Genomic DNA, 20,668 nt, shown 5'->3' on the forward strand with positions numbered 1-20,668 from the left:
AGAACTCTCAGCTCCTTTTCTAGCATCATGTCTGTCTGCAGGCTGCCTTGTCATACCATGATGGTAATGGACCAAACCTCTGAACTGTAAGTGAGCCACCACAATTAAATGTTGTCCTTTATAAGTGTTGCTATGATCATGCTGTCTCTTCACAGCAATAGAAACCTTAACTAAGACACACAGTGATCTGTATTATCTGAAGGGCCAAGCCACATCGAGCTTCTACAACCAGGACCAGAGATACTTAATAGTCTAGATGACCCTTACATTATCTGTATAGCCATGAGCTCTCCTAGGCTCCCACAACCAGGTCCAGAGGTAGCAAATAGCCAAGATAACCTCTACACTATCTATATGACCAAGACCACAACGGACCCCTTTCAAGGCCCTTGAGCTAATATATGTAACCCCTCTCTATAACCATCTTCTTGAAAGAAATGACATTTCATTTGAAAGAAATGACAATTCATTGAATTGAGTTTTGATGTAATTACGCTTCCCTGTGCACCAGGCATTGTATTATACCAGGAAACTTTTAGCCAAATTGTACTGTGCTTAAATATACTTATAATAAACCACATTATAACAGTTTGATCTAGCCCAGCTGGCTATATCTGGCGGGACCTGATTTTCCTTTTTGCTTCTCCATGCATTGTTTTGCTGCTGGCCATGACACTTGCAGGGACCCCCCACACATATGGTGAGCGTGTGATGGAGTAAGAGTTTTCTCAAAATCTTCTGTAGTTGTTCTCTTTGATGGTCAGTGACTGATGCTATTCTGATGACTGGCAAGTATCTCATTGTGGCTTTAATGTTATTTATCTAGTTCAACTAAATCTTTTAATGTGCTAATTTACTAATACATATCTTAGTTTTGAAGGGCTTGTTCGTGTCTTCTCTCTTTTTGAGACATGGTAGTGAATGCTAGAATAGAACTGACTATGCAGCCATGACTAGCCTTGAATTTGTGACCCTTGACCTTCAGCCTCCTGAATGCTAGGACAATAGACCTGCACCCACATGTCTCACCATCTTCCTGTCCTTTCTACATGTATTAGTTGATCATTTCCTTCATTTGCTCCCATGTTATTGACCTCTTAATAGTTGCAAATATTCTGCCATGTCAATTGAATATGAAAATTCCATTTTGTTAATATTTGTCTCAAATTTTAAAAATCTACATAGCTTAATATACTCTTTTTCAAATTTACTTCTTCCATCACCCAGTTTCAAAGTTTTTTTAAATAAGACCCTAAACTAAAAATTAATAAATGGAATAAGTATGACTGTCACTATGTCAGACAAATTAAGTGGTCACATATCCCTGAATTATTCTTCTGAAATACTGAATTACACATAATTCTATCACATATATAAGATATACCTGTGGTAGCATTTTATATCTTATTTGGTTTTCTAATTAACCATGCATGACAAGTCTGTTGCTCCCATGGCATTGACTGCTGTCATGCTGGGTGACTGCATGTCCTATTTATACTGAATTTAAGAGTTTAATGTCATAAGAAACACTTGATCCAGAAAGTCACAGCACTGGAGCTAAGGGGAGGCTGAGAGCCTTTTCAGTTAAATTTTGTTTTCTGAAACAGGTTATTATAACTCACTGTAGCCAAGGGTGCCTGGGCTGAAGATCTCTCAAAGGCTGAGCAGCAGGCAATAGTGCCTCTGGAAGCTCTAGGATGAACTTCTCTGCTTGCTCTAAGAAACTGAAGCTAAGACTTGGACTGTTAGAAAATAATCATTGTTTGGGATAAGTCTTCCATGCTTTAAAACTTGTAAAATCACATTTTGCCACTTCAAGAGTTTTTTTCACAAGAATATTCTTTGCATCTGGGTGAAGGTAACTGAACACATTTTTATTATGAGAATTTCTGGTCATTTGATAATTATAATAATAAGTGTTTGCATTCATAGTTTGGAAAAACAGAAAAACTGAGGGAACTGAACGATTGAAGACAATCACAAGTTGTCACATATTTTAAATTGCTGTGGATAATCTAGGCCACTTTATGTCTCCCCAAAAGAAACAAAGAGAAGTATAAAACACTAATGTATGTGGCATGTGGTTATTCTTTTATGAATATCATCCACACATTTGGTAATAAATAGGTTTAACAACAAAAAAATGCATCACTGCATTTTCATTTAAATGAAGCTCCAACACACTACACTAGAATCCATAGCTCTGGTGTCAGTGCACTGGCACATCTTAAGGGAACAAAGCTATCTGTGAGTAATATGATGCTTTCAAAACATGGATTTGAAAATGTTAATTATACGGTTTTCAATACTGAGAACCAAAAAAGGACTGACTGTGGCATAGCTATGGTTTGTGAGAATATGGACACAATACAAAAATATCACCTTCTTAAGTAGATGATGATGCTGTCCGAGGAGGACATCTCAACAAGGTGGACGTCTCAACAAAGAAACTCATGAGGCACAGAATGGTCTCTGTGGCTCTTTGTTCTGGGGATGGTTTGAGGGAAAGGCTGGTGCTGTGGAGAAGCTGGGAATGCTTCTTATGTCTGCATAGGAAAGTCACCATGTACCCACTGGAGAGGGCCAAGAGACCTACAAAGATGACATCTCTGACAGTTAATAATATATAAAATGTATGCCTGACGGAGTAACTCATGGGTTCGAGAGAGCAAGATTCAGTGAGGTATGTAGCGTCAAATTAGAGGTCACAGTCACGTAGGATGTGAGGTGACTGCTAATGGATGCAGAGAGACACTGAGGAAAAGGAGACAACCTAAAACATGGTGTACAGATTTATGTTTGAACTTTGCTAGACAGGAGGTTCTGGAACTGAGGGTGATGGCCTGGAGGATGCTGAGCAGGCTAGAAGCACACAGAGAGAGGGGGCCCCTAAAATCCCTGCAAAAACATAGTAAGTTTGCATAAGGTGTCACCCCATCTTCTCCAAAGCATAAAATGTCTGCAGCAATGACCTCAGTGGCTCCCTGAGACACAGACAGCAACTGCACTAATCAGACCAGGAGGTGAGGACTAGCCTCCCAGCTAGAAAAAAACAAACAAACAAACAAACAAACAAAAAACCAGAATAGCCAAAACAATCCTATACAATAAAGGAACTCCCAGAGGCATTACCATCCCTGACTTCAAGCTCTACTATAGAGCTATAGTAATGAAAACAGCTTGCTATTGGCATAATAACAGACATGTGGATCAATGGAATTGAATTGAAGATTCCCCATGCTCCTGGATAGGGTCCTTCCAGACAATGGGAGGACAGCATAGTGGGGGGTCACCATGAGGAACTCTATGAAAGAGTAGCAGCATTAGGAAGGATGAGAGCAATTGCCTAGGAGTCACTGAACCTAAGAGTCATTGTTTCAACTAGACTGGAAGGGCAGTGAGGCTCCCCTTTTGGTGTTTGGATTACAAGCATGTGCATACATGTCCTACCTTTACTTGTGTGTTGGGGATCTGACTTTGTGTCTCTCACCAGGAGACACTCTGCAGGAAGCTGTGTGCCTGGTCCATGGTAGGCACTGTAAGAGATATGTGTGAGAGAGTACATGTGACTGTTATCACTGCAGACAAAGCTATGGTGAGAAATATCAGTTGCTGGAATGATACAGAAGCTCTCTGGCTTTTGGCTGAGCATAAAAACTACATTTCCCAATATCCTTTGCAGGTCAGTGGAGGCATGTGTGTCCTGACCAATGCTAGTTAGACTGAGGTCACTGGGCCTTGGATTCTCTTCATTCCCTTGCCCCCAGCATCACTCTTGTCGTTTTGGTATTTATAGCTATTAAATACCAATTCATTTTGTTGACATGTAATGTGTTGTCAGGCAACATGACTGATTAAACATGGAGAAAGTACATGTAACCAAATCTTTCACCAAATTGTCTCCTCCCAGCACCCAGTGTTTGAGTTATTTCCTTCAGTAAAAATTCTAAAAACCGGTGATGTACAAGTAAAAACAGTGACTTTTCCAGGTGTGGAGTATGAATTTAGCATTGTCACATTTCTGTGAATTGGTCTTTTAAAATGCTGAGTGACACACAGTACTGTCACCTATGTGAAACACACGTGTGACAAGATTTGGTATTTAATGTCAAAGCATATTTCAAGCCCATGGCTTTATGGCATTGGCTAATATCAAAGATTTTCATGTCTCTGATTTGCTCTTTACATTTGGAGTTTTGCATTCACAGGAAACTTCACCCAGGAGTTCACAACACTGGAGCTGCCTATGTGGCCGATTGCCAGAGTTGAGCACACATGGTGCTGGCCAAAAAGGGGCTTAGCTTTCCCAGGAGAGACTAAGAGCAAGAATTGGACAAGCAGAGAACAGTCTTCAAATGAATGTTTGGGACACATTTGTCACAACATTTTATTATAGAACAATGACATTCTGATATATTTAGATTCTTGTCATTTTTTACTTAATCTTTGTGTGTGTGTGTGTGTGTGTGTGTGTGTGTGTGTGTGTGTGTGTGTGTGTGTGTTTCATGTCTGTTAATATAGACACCTATGTTTCATGATATGTAGAGGTCAGAATTCAACCTGTTATAATGGTCCAGACTTTCCACTTGGTTTAAGGCTGGGTCTCTTGTCATCTCCATGGTATGGACCAGTCTTAACTGTAGTGGAGACTCTGTGAATTCCCCTCCCTTCTACCCAAAAGAACTCTGGGATGGAAGATGCCGTTGTCTGATATTGTGTGGATATCTGAACTCAGGTCCTTGTTCTGCAGTGAAACCTTTACCAAATGAACTTCAGGGGAACTAGAGAGAATTCTGGGATAAGTGTATGAAGATAATATGTCTTTCTTATTATGAAGACGCACACAACACAAAGATGCCATTTGAACGCTCTGGCCGCACGACTGAGTGCTAGTGAGCATACGTTGTGTCCCATAACTGCACATATCTGCAGCATTTGTTTCCCCTGAATTGAAATTCTGTCCATCAAGAAAAAAATCTCCATGTGTGCTTTCTTTTTTTAAAAAAAAGAATTATTTATTTATTATAATGCAGTGCTACATGAATGCCTACACGCCAGAAGAGGGCACCGGATCTCATTACAGATGGTTGTGGTTGCTGGGAATTGAACTCAAGACCTCTGGAAGAGCAGCCAGTGCTCTTAACCTCTGAGCCATCTCTCCAGCCCCTGTATGTGCTTTCTTGAACCTCCAAAAATGGCATTGTGTTTGTCTCTCTGAGTTTAACTACTGTGTGTTCCACCCTCTTTCAGTCAATCCACATTATACTTGTTTTTCTCTCACTGAGTTATCTCACTTTTTGTAACAACTTCATGGTTTGTCTATGTTCCATTGCTGCAGAAAACAACCAAGGGATGAGACACCCAAGCTGAAGCTAGGAAGCGTTTATCATATGGAAACAATAGGCCCGTGGGACAGTGGTCCAAAAGCTGAGTCCCCTGTGTTCCTGTGTCCCCCCTGCATAGCAATCTTGAGTGACGCATATTTGATTGGCTTATTAAGCTTCCTTAATAGATCTTGCTTAACTGCCTAATAAGCAGAAATGTTTGTCCATGCAACAGAATTACCACAAACCATTTATAGTACAGACAAGAGGGAGGAGGAATTGGGTTTCACAAGAGATGTTGGGTGGAGTCTTGAACTCAAGAACTGATGGGTATGGTGTGGCTATTTTTTGTTTTTCAGGGCTCTAAATCACAGCACCTTGTGTTGGAATTGCCTCAAACTTCAAGATTGAACAATGTCCCACACCATGCAGAGACTGTGTTTTGGTCATATGTATTCTAGACAGTTGTTTCTATCTCTGTGAATTTTAAATCCTGCTATTGTTAGCATTGCTGTACAAGTCACTGTGTGGTTCCTTGCACATAGTTCTCTTTTGAAAGTTATGTGTGTAATTCCTTTTCTTTTGAATCATATGACTATGTTGACAAGAAATATTTTCTTATTTAATTTGTAAAAATAGATATAGCAGAGGAAGTTGAAATATTGAAAAGTGTTAGAAGTATTCACATGCTTAAAAGTAGTGTGGGCTATCGCAGGCCAGGATGTGTAAGAGCGGCCTTACAGGACTCCCTTAAAGACTCATTGTCATGTATATATAAATTTATATATATGTATATATAACAATGAGTTATATATCATATACTTATATATAACATAAGATATATATTACCATATCTCAAAGGGCATGTGGTTTAATTCTCTGTTACATGTTTTCCACCACATGGGTTAAAGTAAATAATTTTAAGAGAAAAAAATACAACCTCATATTTTTATATATACCAAAGCACATAGACATTATGCCATGGTTGGCAGCTCTAATGCCAGCACATTGGCTCTTCTTAAAGGAACTTGTCCATCAATGAATATTCAAACATTTACCACCCTCTCACATGTGGACCTCAACAAGTTACCGATATGGTTTTCAGTGCTCATAAATACAAAAGGACTGACTGTGGCATAGATATGGACCACAAAGAGTTGGATATAGTAAGATGTTGGATCATTCAGGAACATAGTTCTTAAGCAGGAGATAATGCTGTCCAGGATGGACATCAGCACAAAGAAGCCCACAAGCAGCAGGATGGACCGGGTGGCCCTTTGCTCCGGAGGTGCTTTTGGAGAAAGGCTGGTGCTGTGAAGATGTTGAGACTGCTTCTTGTGCCTGCACAGGAGAATGAGCATGTACCCGCTGGAGAGGACCATGAGACTAATAAGAAAGTGTTCCCTGAGGGCCAGCAGTGTGGTAAATGTACTTTGCATGAGGAAACTCATAGGTAGAATAGAGCAGGACTGAGTAACATACATAAAGTTATATACGGTCAGGTTGGGTGTGGCAACAATAGATACTAAGAGGTGACTGCTAATCAACATATAGAAGACATTCAGGAGCAGAAGGGCATGTAAGATGTGATAGGGGGACTTATGCTTGAACTTTGCTAAACAGGAGCTTCTGGGACTGAGGATGATAGCCTGGAGGGCACTCAATAGGCTAGTGGTACACAGGGAGAGACCCCTAAAAATTCTGTACAAGTAGATAAGGAATTTACATGTGATGTCATCCCAGCCCCTCCGAGAAATAAAAATGTCGGTAGCTGTGACTGTCGAAGTCAGTAGCATAAGTAGGTGGATTAGGGCCAAGAGACCAATGGGCAGGTCAGTGGGTTTGGGCCTGTGCCCACAAATGAACTTGAGGATGTGAAAGAGAAGAAGGATGCTGTTGGCTAAGATTCCAATGCCAGCTTCAGAGAAAAATATGTTCGTTAAATGGGAATTGGTGTAGGGTCTGCCGTTCTTATGCATCTTACATGGGAGCAAACAGTGGCTGAGTAGAGAAGTAGAACGATGACTTATCCATCATGAGCACAGCCCCATGAGCCACTCCCAGACAGCTCTGCTGCCTCGGGGAAACACACAGACCCCCCACACACTTATCCCACTGAAGATCTCAGTTCCCCTTCACACTCCACAGACCATCCTCATGCTATTGCGTGTCCTAAACCTTACAGTCACTATGTCCCATGGTGGCTGCATCAGTGTGTAATCTCCTTCAACATTAAAAACCACATCCATCCAGTGGGAGCAGCATCTTACTTGGTTTTCATTCACAACGTCTTGCTTGCCAGGTACATTATAGACAGTTGGACTATTTAGGATGAGTTTGAATGAGGATGGTTGTGTAAAAGGAGAAACCAGCCCTTCCCAATGACAGAGGGCCCATGGATCAGGCAAGCACTTATTCTACTCAGGGCTGTCTTTATTTATTGTAAAACTAAATTTCTTAATATAGTTCTACGGCAAATGTTGGGAATTGTGAACTATGAATCCAGACATTTCACCACATTCCACCCGTGATCTCTGATTCCTCCAAGTGTGACCTTTAGCAATCTCTGAGGCTGAGTTTCAGCCACCTCCTCTGGAACATATGGACAGTCACGTTCCTGTGCCAGGGAGACACTAGGTATGTAAGGACATGCTTTATATACACAAAACATGACAGTGTTCCAGCACACGCTGGTCTGTCAGCGTTCCGGCTGCTGGTTTTCTGACGCAGTGCCGCATGCTTATGTGCTGGGAGAGTTAAGGCAGCTCACAGTGGCTGGTCAGCTCTGCCCCTGCCTGAAACAGAAGATAAACGATAATCACAAAGAGTAGAAAAATTGGGGTGAGACTCTGATGGACAATTTAGCTTTGAGTGCTGCTCTGCAACTGCATCTTCCCTGTTTCTAATCTCATTCCAGAGCTGCCTCCATGGGAGAAGCAAAATATAAGGTCAGCAGGAGCATATTCCATGTTCTTCTCCTCAGCATGTGAAGTTGGGGTAATTAGACCTACAATTATTACAGACTCGGGGCTATCCTATCCCTTTTTATGGGACTAACTAAACACAGTCCAACTCAGTCTTGATAGATGGGCTTCATAGGAGTCTAAGATTCCTTCTCTGCTTACGTGAGCTGTGATACTTCTCCAGATTCCAGATATGCCAACTCCAAATTCTTATTAAGAAATGTGGTATGAATGTTTTTGAATTGTTGCAGTTTATTTGATTAGACGCTGACTAACTAAAATACCATATCCAAAAGCAAGTTTGAGAGGAAAGCCTTTATTTCATGTTGCAACTGGTAGTCCATTATCCAGGAAAGCTGGGGAAGGAACTTAAGGCAAGTACCAGGAGGCCGAAACTGATGTGCAGGCCATGGAAGACTGCTTACTGGCTTGTGCCTCATGGTTTTCTCTGGCTGTATTCTTAAGCACCCAGGCTACCAATCCAGGACCCATGCCCACAGTGAGTTGGGCCCTCTCACACCGATCATCAACCAAGAAAACACACCACAAGCTTGCCCACAGGCCAGTCTGGTGGGTGTATTTTCTCAGTTGAGTTTCCCCCTTCCCAAATGGCTCTAACTTGTGTCAACTTGACAAAAAAAAATGTCAGCATAGTTGACCCCTTATCAGCTTGACACACAAACACACCACTGTTACACTATAACCTTTCCTCTCCTGGTGTTCTCAAGGTATTATTACTGGTATCAACTTCAAAATATTGAAAAGACTCCAAAATTTAAAAGTTCCACTCTTTAAAAGTTAACTCTCCCTAAAACATCCATAGCCTCTCCAAAATAGTCCAGTCTCTAAAATGTCAAAGTCTCTCTAACAGTTTCAGAGTTGCTATAAAAAATACCCATCCTCTTTCTAGAACTTCAAAATCCCTTTAAAATACACATATCTCATTAAAAGTTTGAAGTCTCTTACCTGTGGGCTCCTGTAGAATAAAAAAATTAATTTAAATATTTTTGTAAAAGATGAAAGATTTATATGATCTGAAGAGATAACAAAAAAAACAGGATAGCCAAAACAACACTGTACAATAAAGGAACTTCTGGAGGTGTCACCATCCCTGACTTCAAGCTATATTATAGAGCTATAATAATGAAAACAGCTTGGTATTGGCACAAAAATAGACAGATAGACCAATGGAATCTAATTGAAGACCCTGATATTAACTCACACACCTATGAACACCTGATCTTTGACAAAAAAGCTAAAACTATACAATGGGAAAAAGAAAGCATCTTCAACAAATGGTGCTGGCATAACTGGATATGACATGTAGAAGATTGCAGATAGATCCATACCTATCACCACGCACTAAACTTGAGTCCAAATGGATCAAAGACCTCAACATAAATCCAGCCACACTGAACCTCTTAGAAGAGAAAGTGGGAGGTACCCTTGAATGAATTGGCACAGGAGACCACTTCCTGAACATAACACCAGTAGCACAGACACTGAGAGAAACAATCAACAAAGGGGACCTCCTAAAACTGAGAAGCTTCTGTAAGGCAAGGGACACAGTCAACAAGATAAAATGACAGCCCACAGAATGGGAAAAGATCTTCACCAACCCCACATCAGACAGATGGCTGATTTCCAAAATATACAAAGAACTCAAGAGGCTAGTCACTAAAACACCAAATAATTCAATTAAAAAGTGGGGTACAGAACTAAACAGAGAGTTCTCAATAGAGGAATCTAAAATGGCTGAAAGACACTAAGAAATTGTTCAACATCCTTACCATCAGGGAAATGCAACTCAAAACAACTCTGAGATATCATCTTATACGTGTCATAATGGCTAAAATCAAAAACACCAATGACAGTTTATACTAGAGAGGATGTGGAGAAAATGGAAAGCTTCTCCATTGCTGGTGGGAGTGCAAATTTGTACAGCCACTTTGGAAACCAGTATGGCAGTTTCTCTAGAAAATAGGAACCAGTCTACTTCAAGATCCAGCAATTCCACTCTTAGGCATATACCCAAAGGATGCACATTCATACAACAAGGACATCTGTTCAACTATGCTGATAGAAGCATTATTTATAATAGTCACAACCTGGAAGTAACCTAGATGCCCCTCAACCGAAGAATGGATATAGAAAATGTGGTACATTTACACAATGGAGTACTACTCAGCAGGAAAAAATGGAATCTTGAAATTTGCAGGCAAATGGGTGGGACTAGAAGAAACCATCCTAAGTGAGGTAACCCAGTCACAGAAAGACAAACATATGCTCACTCATATTAGAATATTAGATACAGAGAAAAGGATTACCAGCCTACAATCCACACCTCCAGAGAAGCTAGGAAACAAGGAGGACCCTAAGAGAAACATACATGGTCCCCAGTGAAGCAGAAAGGGACAAGAGCCCCTGAAAAAATGGGGAGCATGGGGGAGAGGGAGGGATGGAGGAAAAAAAGAAGGGGAGAGGAGGAGGAGGGGGAGAACATGAGGGATCAGAAAGATTGAGTGGGGAGAGCAGTAGAGGAGTAAGAAAAGAGACACATCAATAGAGTGAGCCACTATAGGTTTAGAGAGAAATCTGGCACTAGGGAATTGTACAGAGATCCACAAGGATGACCCCAACTAGGAACCTAAGCAATAGTGGAGAGGCTACCTTAAATTCCCTTCCCCTATAATGAGAATGATGACTACCTTAAATGCCATCCTAGAGCCTTCATCCATTAGCTGAGGGAAGCAGAAGCAGAGATCCACAGCTAAGCACTGAACTGAACTCCTGGAATCCAGTTTCAGAGAGGGAAGAGTGATGAACAAAGGGATCAAGACCATGATGGAAACCCCCAGAAACACCTGACTTGAGCAAATAGGAACTCATGGACCCCAGTCTGACAGCTGGGGAACCAACATAGGAACAAACCAGACCCCTAACATGGGTGTCAGCCTGGAGCACTGGGCAGTCTATGGGGCCTCTGGCAGTGGAACCAGGATGTATCCCTAGTGCATGAACGGACTTTGGGAGCCCATTCCACACAGAGGGATACTCTCTCAGCCTAGACACACAGGAGAGGGCCTAGGCCCTGCCCCAAATGAAATGACAGATTCTGTTGATCCCTCATGGAAGGGCTCGACCTCCCTGGGGAGTGGATGGGGGAAGGGATGGGAAGGGTGGTGGGGGGCATGGGAGGATGGGAAGGAGAGGGAACTGGGATTGATATATAAAATAAGATTGTTTCTAGTTTAAATAAAATTTATATATAAAATAAAAAATATTTAATATCTAAATAAATAAATCAATAAGTATTTTGTATCCCAAAAGGGAATGCTACAAGCCTCAAGATCACACAGTAATTATACAGCCATTGTATCATGAGATAACTCAGAAGAACTAAGAATTCTCCTGATGAATTAACCAGTACAAAAGTTATACTTGGCATTATAATCTCGTGAATGAATTGGCTGTTTCTTGCTGTAGGTTCTTCCTATAGCTTATTTCTTTCTGCCACCAGCTTGGAATTTACTTCCCACTGTTTAGCACTATCTGACGATACTAGGAACAAATTCCCCCATGCATTCAGAGTTTACTGATTACACTCCCTAGCTATGTGTAAAAACTGTTCACCATTAACATCCTAGTTTACTGATTACATCCCTTAGCTATGTGTGAGACCTGTTTCCCGTTATGAGGTCCTTGTTCCCCTCTCCATTGTAATTGCAGAGATCTGCCTTCTTGCAATTACCTTTATTGACAGACATTTGGTCAGTGTTTAGGGCCCAGGCAAAAGCATTCTGTCTAAGACATCCCAAGTATCCAAGGACATAGAATCACTACATACCCAATGTTGTTAATCCACAGCTGCCTAGATGGATAGAAAAAAAATAAGCATGCCCTGGTTTTTTACCTCACTGGCAGATAGAGAAGCAGTAACATAAACTAACCCTGCACTAAAAGATTCTCAAACCTCCTAAAGTATTAACTCAAGATTTTAGCTCAAAGGCTCACTGCTTCCCGGTGAGAAGATAAAGACAAATGCAATCAGCCCATTTGCTCATCCTCAGGGAAAAATAACTTTCCTGAAGGCCTTTGCTACCACTGAGGCTAGAACACTAGAAGGCACCAGGTTTTGTTTCTTGTGCAAATTAAACTTAGACCCTCTCTTTGACCTATAGTCCTAAACAATTGATGCTAAAAAGCTTCTCTTCACAGTTTTAGTTTATTGCTCTGTGTGTAAATCTTATCTGCCTTGCTGACCCTGAGAAACTCAAGCCTCATATTGTATTGCAAAAAGAAATAATATTGCAACTGTATATATACCTGTATCCCCAAGAACTGGGGAGAGACAGAGACAGAAACAGAAAACAGAGACAAAGAAACAGAGTAAAAGAGAAACAGATAACAGCAAGCGAGAAAGAGCAAAAGAAGAATAGAGACCAAGCAGAGGAGTAATTGTGTGTGAGTCAATTACTTTTTCTCTCAGATTTTAGTTCCTTCACTTATTTGTAACTCCCTTTTTTGAACTCTGAGTAAAAATTTTAGAAGATGGCCTTCTAAAGTTTTTGATAAGGGAAGTACCAGGACACAGTGACAATCAAGTTCAACAAAGTCCAATATTGTAAATCTCAGGTCAGGCTTCTGGGACTCACTAATGGTCTTCTGGGCTCCTCCACCGTGCTTGGAAAGCTGCCCCTAGCACACACAGCTGTCTTCTAGGCTCAAACTGGCTTCATTCCACAGCAGCTGCTGTCCTTGGTTGTTGTCCCGTTATACTGGCATCTCCAAATTGCTTGGATCTGCACTGCAATTGTGCTGAATCTTAACATCTGTAGCCTCTCCTTGGCTCTCTGCAGGGACTCTAACCCTGTCACATGGTGCCAAGCCACAACTTCACTCTATGATCCCTTCATGATTTCAAAACCAATACCACCTAAGAGACTCTCACACTAACAACTTTGGCTGCCAGTGTGAGATGCAGCCTCAGCAGTATCTGGACCACAGTGTCCATGTGAGAAAAACACTTGGCAGCAGATTTTAATTGTTGCAGCAAGGTGAAGGTTTTGCTTTAGTGGTTCTTAATTCAAAATACGAATGACCCTCATAGAATATTTAAGGGACTCTTAAACTTCCCTCTGGGACTACTTGTGTCATCTCCATCCTCTATACCATTCATGCTCTCACCATTATATTCTAGGATCACACAGAATAACCCACAAAGATATCAACAATCTATGGGTTTTGCAGCCAAAAGTTTCAAAGTCCTTCCACAAAAACAGATGGTCATGCCTATCAAAGGAATACATCATGACCTATTACCAATTTCTGTCTTTGTTAGGATTTCTGTTGCTGTGATAAATACCATAACAAAAAGTAAGTTGGTATGGAGAGGGATCATTTCGCCATACAGCTTGTAGGTCATTATCCAGAGAAGTTGGGGAGAGAACTCAAGACAGGAACCTAGAGGCAGAAACTGATGGAGAGGCCATAGAGTAGTGTTGTTTACCATCTTGTTCTTTATACCTTGATCAACCTGCTTTTTTATAGCACCCAGGACCACCAGCCCAGGGGTGGGATTGTCCATAGTGAGCTAGGCCCTCCCATATCAAATCATCATCAATCAAGAAAATGTACCAGGAGCTTGCCCACAGGCTAGCCTGGTAGGGGCATTTTCTCAATTGAGGTTCTTTCTTCTACAATTATTCTAACTTGTGCCAAGTTGAATAAAACTAGCATGTACAGACACCATGCATGTGGGGCATGTAATGTTGAAAACACATTCCTGTTACACAGTAAAAATTTATCACTGAACGTGTAGGGTAAAATTGTTTTATACGTATTTAGACCAATACCTATTATGGTAGATAATAAGGAAAGGCAAAGCGGATAAAATTCACAAGTACAGGGTACAGTTTAAGGATTTAGGCCTGAGGCAGATAGTTGGTGAAAACATTTCACAAAGATTTTCTGAAATAAAAATTCTATAGCATTGTTAGAAAGGGTTAATGTATTTATACACTATACTTTATAATGTATTCCAGATAGCAGCAGAGTGTTGATTAAATAAGTGGTGCTTAATTGCTACCATTGAATTATAAAGTTCTTTATAAAGTTTATGGGTTTGTTATCCCAGTCAGAAGAACAGAATACAGTAAGGAGGGAGGGGTGGAAGAGAAGCACACAGTTACATTTTCCAGTGATTAGGTAAAATGGCAGTCTCCTCAACTTTGAAGAACTCAAGCATTTGAGCTGTGCCATGAGAACCCAGGGAAACAAAGGAGAGAGTAATAGGACTCCATTGTCTCCAAGTTTTATGGGACAGATGTCATCAGGAGCACACACTGTGAATGCCATTTTGTGATCTGTGTGCACTGAGGGGCAAGTGTGTGTTTTAGACACTTATTTCATGGAAGAAAACACACACCTGTCTGTATCACATGCACATTAGTACTGGCTAATTAAGAAGCAAAAGAGTTCTAGAATGTTTTTTGTCATGTTGTTTCTGGAAATGTGCATTTTCCCCTTAATTCCACTGAACTAGCCAGAGAAGAAAGGGAACTTGATGTTCATGAACAATCTTATTGTCAGACTGCCCAGGCAGTGCGCTGTCAGCTCTGCAGAGCAGGGCATGGGCTGGGTTGTTTTCAGCATCACTTCAGAAACAACAGCCCTGCAATCCGAAAGCACTTAGGAAAGCCACATGGGTGCAGGTAGGTGTCATGAATCCTCAGGGATATTCTCAAAAATCCCTGCTTTGAAGCCACTGGAAAACCTTATTTTCTGGAAGTGGAATTCCATATTAGCAAAAGAGAAAATTGACATGACTGCTTGTCATCACAAACACCATCTTGCCAGGAGAGACAGAGGCGACATTTCTGAAGTCATCCCCCTACCTGCAAATTACATGCACCATAAAAATTTATCGCAACTTTAAACAGTAAGAATCAGTACGGTACATAGATTCTAGGCAGATGTATCATTTCTTAGAGAAAATGTTCTGCTAAGTATGACCCCTTCTCAAGGACAAGCCACAAGGAATCCTCTAGCCTGTCCCCTTCCAGCTGAACCTCAACAGCTCACACCTTCCTAGCTGAGCATGGGTTAGGAGGCAGACTGACACTCTCAGATGCTCAGAATGATTTAAGGGGACACTCGTCTAACAGAGGGCAGGAGAGAGTGAGCTGTGACAGCCTGGGGTAGCCTGAGATAGCCTGGGATAGCCTCTTGTATCATACACTGTGACTGATTTTACACAGCATAACAAAACAGGCTGCTTTCCAGAGACATGAAATTCTGTACATAGTGCCAGGAAAGGTCCCAGATTCATGAAATAGATGCTATGTACAGAATTGAGGCTATGGGGCTGGAGGGATATCTCAGTCGTTAAAGGCTAGGTTCACAACCAAAGATATAAGAATAGAGGCTATGTTGGAGGGGAGGAAGGGAAGATGTTTGGAGGATTAGGAAAAGAAAACATGCATGGAGCCAGAAATGACAAAGAGGAATCTAAAATTCCTCAGTTAAAGCTGACTGTGAAGGCTGTGGTTGCTCAGGACAGAGGAATTGAAACTCCCTGTTCTGTCTGAAACAAAGCCATGACTTCAGACTTTGTGTCATCCCACAGTTACCCAAACGATGGACATCCAACAATTCATAGGATCACAAAAGAGAGAGAGAGGTTTGGTATGTGGCACTGATCCTTCTTCATGCAAGTGGCTTGAGGATGAGATCACTTAGTCAGGCTGTGATTTTGCCTTTGGCAAAATCCTAACTTTAAAACTAGGAAGACATTAGGGAGAAATGGCTGGCACACCAGGGAAGGGAAAACCATCACCAAGCATATGCCAACACTGTTTCCAGAAATGCTAGAAATAAATGAACCGTTGGAATGTGATGGGCGATTATGAGGAGCCTTTGGGCTAAGGAACAGCATCTGTTTCTGAAAGACTGTGTGAGAACTGTATTTTTAAATTCTGAAACCTTTGAATCCGTGTCTCTGGGCTCACACTGGCAATAAGAATGTCACCTGGGGTTTCTAAATCAACCTCCAGAAAGAAGATGCCTCCAGAGGAGCAGCATGGCACAGACATGAGCCACCAACACTGGACACCACACAGTGCTGCGGCACAGCCTGCTTCCCTCACCACCCAGTGACACCTCCTGAGAGACTGGGCATTGCTGCTAGGGCTGTGACCTGCTGCCAATACGTTCATTGCCTCAGTGACAAAAGAAGAGAGTCAGTACCTGTCCACCTCTTGCATAAGTTCATGAAAAGATGAGGTTTGGTGTTGAAAACCAAGTAGAGACAGTAAGGCAGGATAGAGTTCAGTTGTCCAAAAATTTCCCAAAACAAAATGAGATTCAGGTTTTTCCATTATAAAAAAATTATATGCAGTGCATGGGAAGAAAGTAGAGAAAAGATAAAACATGGAACCACTTTTCCCAAGACATTCTATTCCTGGGTCTCAGTGAGTCAGGGAAGACACCTACCACCATGTTCACTGTAATTTAATAATTATTGTCCTGGCAACCTCACTATTGTTGCCAGTCAGCAACAGTTCCTACCAGGCTGGCAGAGGCTAAGAACCAACACCACTAGTTGTGATTTCAGAAATTGAATGGGGTTGAATAGTGACCATGGGCAAACACTGGCAGGCACATTGCAATCCTGTAAGTTGCCCTCTGTGGGGGTGTGGTTCAGACTCTTCGCCCTTGGTTCTTAAAGAGATTTTTAAAGCTTTGGTAACATAAACTCAGAAGAACTTAGGTCAAAATAGTTCTGCTGCATGTACCAAAGTGATAGACTCAAGACTGAAGACATTTAATTAAAGTCAGAACTCCTGACCTTTCAGTTCTCTCTGACAGTTTGTCTTAGGAATAGGTAAATCAGTAAAATGTTTGTAACCTGACAACTTCTCCAGCAATTCATTGTGAGTTACTTAGTTCATAGGCATAGATGGGAATTACAAATCAATTTTGAGAGTCCTTAAACTAAGGAAATGAATATCCTAAGAAGAAAGTCCCTCTGAGCACATAGTGATCAGGGGCTGTCAGAGCTCAGTGCCCCCTCTGAAGATGCTCAAAACCTCTGAGCCCTACTGCTCCTCCTCCCAAGGCCTGCCTGGACCTGACCACCTTCTGATTCTGCACTTGGGTGCAGAGCACTTACCCAGATGGATGTGGCAGGGGAGGACTCTGCCCGAGGAGATCTGCACAGGCTTAGGTGAGGGGGGCTTTTAATGCATCTCTGTGGTTTGTAATTTTAGTGTCTGTCGAAGATGACAAGTTCCCTCTTGGAGCTGGGAAATGTGGCACCCCAGTGGAACACCATACCTGCCTGTCACAGTACTTACTCTGTCCTGGATAACAACCACCCGGGGAGAGCTGATCACAAACTTTATCTGAGCTCCCTTGCTGCAGGAGGGATCTGAAAGTTTATGTCAAATGGACAACCCTAACTTTTCTCACTTTACTCCTTAGACTTAATTTGGACCAATTTCATCACCATGATGCCTTCTGGGATGTAGGCCTCCTGGGTCTCCTATGAGTTCCCTCTCTACCTAAGGGTTCTCCCTCTATAGTGTGACAAGCAGCCTCTCCTGGACCAGTCTTCCCATGGAACTCTTGTTTTCTAGGTAGTGTTGATTCTGTTTCCCAATATTTCCAGACTCCCAGTCTCAGGACTTTAGCCGTGAGGAAATTTGAAAGTGAACTGTAACAGAAATTAGATGGAATGTAAAAGTCAAGGCAGAGCTGGAGTGCCAAGGTGACCACAGGCAGTTGGAATTAGCTGGGGTGGAGACCAGGCTGGCTCTGCTCCATAAGGAGCCTGAAAGATCAGCATCGACCTCATTGACAGAGGCAGAAATAAGCTCTGAGGCTACACACAATTTTGCTTCATCACCCACAGAGCTAAAACACATTTACCTAAAGCATTAAGAGCCCTGTGACAAAACAGGACTAGGTGACCTGCAGCTGAAGCCTGCAGTCACCTGGTGGTGCACTCCTGATGTTTGAATAATGTGATGACTCCACAGTTGAGGCAGGAGGATTGTAAGTTCAAGGCTAGGCTTGGCTAGACTGAGAGACTAAATTTCAAAAAAGAAAACAAGTACAATGATTTCACATGGAGTGATTACTATTCCTGGCTTTATAATTTGAACAGACTGCTTTAAACAACGTGTGTCTTGTGTCAACTATTAAATAGACACTATAGATGGAAACATTATTCTAGAAAGAACTGGAAATCTAGGAGGGATTGATTTTTTTTTTTGAGACAAGGTCTTACCATGTAGCCCTGGCTGTCCCAGATCTCTCTATATACACTGGGGTAGCCTTGAACTCACAGAGTTTTGCATGACTCTGCCCCTCAAAACAAGTGCTGGCATTAAAAGCTTGTGCCACAACAATTGAATATGTTCATATTTTTATAGGTTTCTGTTTAATGGTTTCTTTATTTCTCCCCAAAATTCCAGTATTCTCTTTACATAGCTGCAAATATTCTCTCCTGTTATGTCATTCACAACATTCAATTTGATTAGCTTATAGCCCATTATCAGCATTTTGACTAGCTCAAAGGGTAGAAAGGACATGTCACAATCTTTCTCCAGATGTCCTATTTGCATTGCCTAGGACTTAAGCTATTTTTAAATGACCATAAAGGCTAAGTAATGGGATCTAAGCATCAACAGTGACATCACTGCTCATAGACATGAGTGGTATTTTTCATTTGTAACACTGCCCCAAATTGCTCTTTTAAGATGACACATGATACTGTCATTGACATAAAAATACACCTTGAGTAGATTCTTACATTTAATTTATTTTTTCAATTAAGAATAGTATTGCAAGACCATACTTTTCATGACATTAGTTGATATCAAAGCTGGGTAATTTTTCCTATCTGATTCACTATTTAAACTTTGACTTTGAGGGTTCATTGTGTGTATGTGTCTGTGTCCCTGCACAGGTGTTGAAGTAAGAAAAGCCCATCAGATGTCCTTCTCTTTTGCTGTCTGTCTTATCTGTCTAGATAAGGTCTCTCACTGATTCCAGATATAGCCTATTGACTAGCTATATCTGGAATTCCAGGGATCATCCCATCTCTTTGTCCTGTTGCTGTGGATATATATGCATGGCCAAAACCCACTTCTTCATGTAAGCTAGGGTATTGCACTCTGATCGTTGCTTTTGCATAGCAAGTCTTCTTACCCACAGACCATCTTCTCAGCCTATAAATGTGGAGTTTTGACCCAATAGAAAACCCTGCACTTAGAAGGCATGATACTGGAGCCCTGAGGCAGGACTAGTCTTCTATGACTGAGCCACACAGCATGGTGTGAACTGAATCCTCCTGAAGAAAATCTTGGCCATACAACATGTTAATAGAGATTCATAGCTAATATAGTCTCATCTAGAGGACACTTACCCATCACTGAGTAATCAAATAGTCACTATCCTCTCACACATGGACCTTAAAAGGCCAATTATATCCTTTTCAGTGCTGATGAACACAAAGGGACTGACTGTGGCATAGCTGTGGCTTATAAGAATCTGGATCAAGTAGAATATTGGATCATCTTTTAATATATGCCTTGAGAATGACATAAGACTGTCCAGGATGGATATCAGCACGAAGAAGTTCAAGAGCAGCAGGATGGTCCGCGTGGCCCTTTGCTCTGGAGATGCTTTTGGAGAAAGGCTGGTTCTGTGAAGATGCTGGACCTGCTTCTTGTGCCTGCACAGAAGAATCAGCATGTACATGCTGGAGAGGGCCATGACACCGATGAGGAATGCTTCCCTGAAGATGAACAATGTGGACATTATGTATTTCACAGTGAAACTGAGTTGTAGAAGAGAGCAGGATTCAGTAATATACAGTAGGTGGTCTGAGGTCACATTAGGGGTGATAACCATGGAGATGAAAAGGTAACTGGAAATGGATGAATAGACAGAACAAAAGCCAAACAGGGACCATAAGTTGTGACATGGGGATAAATTCTTTTTGAATTTTGCTAAACATGAATGTCTGGGGCTGAGAGTGATGGCCTGGAGGACACTCAGCAAGCAGGTGGCACAAGCAGAGAGGCCCCTCAAAAATCTGTATAAGAAGATAAGAGATTTACAAGTAGTATCATCCCATCCTTGGTGAAACACGAATATATCTGTAGCTATGAAGCTCACAGCCAGAAGCTTCAGTAGGTGAATCACAGCCAAGAAGCCAATGGGCAGGTCAGTGAGTCTGGGTTTGTGCTCACTACTGAGCATGAGGACATGGAAGAGGAGAAGGACACTGTTGCCTGAGATCCCAATGATAATCTCAGAGAAGAAGATGTTTCTAATGTTAGCGTTAGTGTACAGCTTGCTGTTCTGATTCAT

At 41.6% G+C, this 20,668-nt stretch overlaps 2 protein-coding genes and 1 pseudogene across 2 annotated transcripts; all 3 read right to left on the reverse strand.

The window, feature by feature from the left end:
* Nucleotides 1-2,265: 2,265 nt before the first annotated feature.
* On the reverse strand, nucleotides 2,266-2,910 carry LOC107978059 (annotated as a pseudogene).
* Nucleotides 2,911-6,370: 3,460 nt separating this feature from the next.
* On the reverse strand, nucleotides 6,371-9,890 carry LOC100770956 (vomeronasal type-1 receptor 94-like). The gene is made up of 2 exons (XM_027428837.2): nucleotides 9,882-9,890; nucleotides 6,371-7,303 (listed from the first exon to the last, which is right to left on the reverse strand). Exon 2 carries the CDS (start codon nucleotides 7,301-7,303, stop codon nucleotides 6,371-6,373), a length of 933 nt encoding a protein of 310 aa, XP_027284638.1. The 5' UTR covers nucleotides 9,882-9,890.
* A 9,842-nt stretch (nucleotides 9,891-19,732) lies between these two features.
* LOC100770672 (vomeronasal type-1 receptor 94) lies at nucleotides 19,733-20,668 on the reverse strand. Its single transcript, XM_027428835.1, has one exon. The coding sequence runs from the start codon at nucleotides 20,666-20,668 to the stop codon at nucleotides 19,733-19,735; it is 936 nt and encodes a 311-aa protein (XP_027284636.1).

This window comes from Cricetulus griseus, chromosome 8, assembly GCF_003668045.3.
Source record: "Cricetulus griseus strain 17A/GY chromosome 8, alternate assembly CriGri-PICRH-1.0, whole genome shotgun sequence".
In the NCBI taxonomy this organism is placed as follows: Eukaryota; Metazoa; Chordata; class Mammalia; order Rodentia; family Cricetidae; genus Cricetulus; species Cricetulus griseus.

Bases quoted from the DNA above. Each gene is read 5' to 3' on its own strand.
- LOC100770956 (XM_027428837.2), bottom strand. From the start codon at position 7,303: ATGCATAAGAACGGCAGACCCTACACCAATTCCCATTTAACGAACATA.
- LOC100770672 (XM_027428835.1), bottom strand. From the start codon at position 20,668: ATGAATCAGAACAGCAAGCTGTACACTAACGCTAACATTAGAAACATC.